The sequence below is a fragment of the Penaeus monodon genome, chromosome 28 (genome assembly GCF_015228065.2).
Source record: "Penaeus monodon isolate SGIC_2016 chromosome 28, NSTDA_Pmon_1, whole genome shotgun sequence".
NCBI classification, from domain to species: Eukaryota; Metazoa; Arthropoda; class Malacostraca; order Decapoda; family Penaeidae; genus Penaeus; species Penaeus monodon.
The window spans coordinates 26,476,755-26,477,424 of NC_051413.1; the positions used below are offsets into that span (position 1 = coordinate 26,476,755).

The 670-nt window shown below is 42.1% G+C and overlaps 1 protein-coding gene across 1 annotated transcript in view; it reads right to left on the reverse strand.

The window, feature by feature from the left end:
- The window catches only part of LOC119591446 (3-hydroxy-3-methylglutaryl-coenzyme A reductase-like), a gene marked incomplete in the record, with an annotated part of 71,751 nt that overhangs the window by 1,106 nt on the left and 69,975 nt on the right, over nucleotides 1-670 (reverse strand). Inside the window, 1 exon segment of the mRNA XM_037940187.1 lies at nucleotides 1-379. Coding sequence (XP_037796115.1) covers nucleotides 18-379 — 362 coding nt within the window.

Sequence of the window (670 nt, forward strand, 5' to 3'; positions counted from 1 at the left end):
TATATACCACAGCTCCTCTACCTCTCCCTTGAGTGTGGAACAGAGAGGTCTGCTGGATCTTTGCATGCCTGAACGCTCCCTGTGATCCCATTCTCCTTTTCCCCCTCTTGGCTGCGGCTACTCTCAGTAGAAGGAGCTGCCTCACTTCCTGCTTTTGTTTCCTCGACTACTTTTGTGCCACTGGCAGGGGCAGGTGTGGGAGTTGGGGAGGAGCTGGAGGCTGGCACTTCGGCCTTGGCCCTGTTATGTGCCAGGTGACTCTTCACTAGATGCCCTGCTGCCAAAGCTGACATGAGTGATAGCTCCCCGGCCAGGACTGTTGCTCCCAAGATCTTGGCAAACTGGCAGGAGTTCTCTCCTGGAGTGTCTTTGTGGGCACCTAAAGAAAAATATTTCACAATAAAATTAAAAAGGTAAACAAACAAATATTCATCCACACTCACAAAATTAGATAAAATACCCCCCATATACACACAAACACTTATATTAAAAGTAACAATTTCTCATATAATCATAATAATCAAAATCAATGTAATTTAAAGGTTACTGTTAAGTGTCATATTTTATAAACCTACTTACAGATAGTATCTTCCTAGGTACTAATCATATAAAATTCTATATAGGATATGCACATTCTTTACAAGCTTATCTATAGGTATTTTATTCAAGC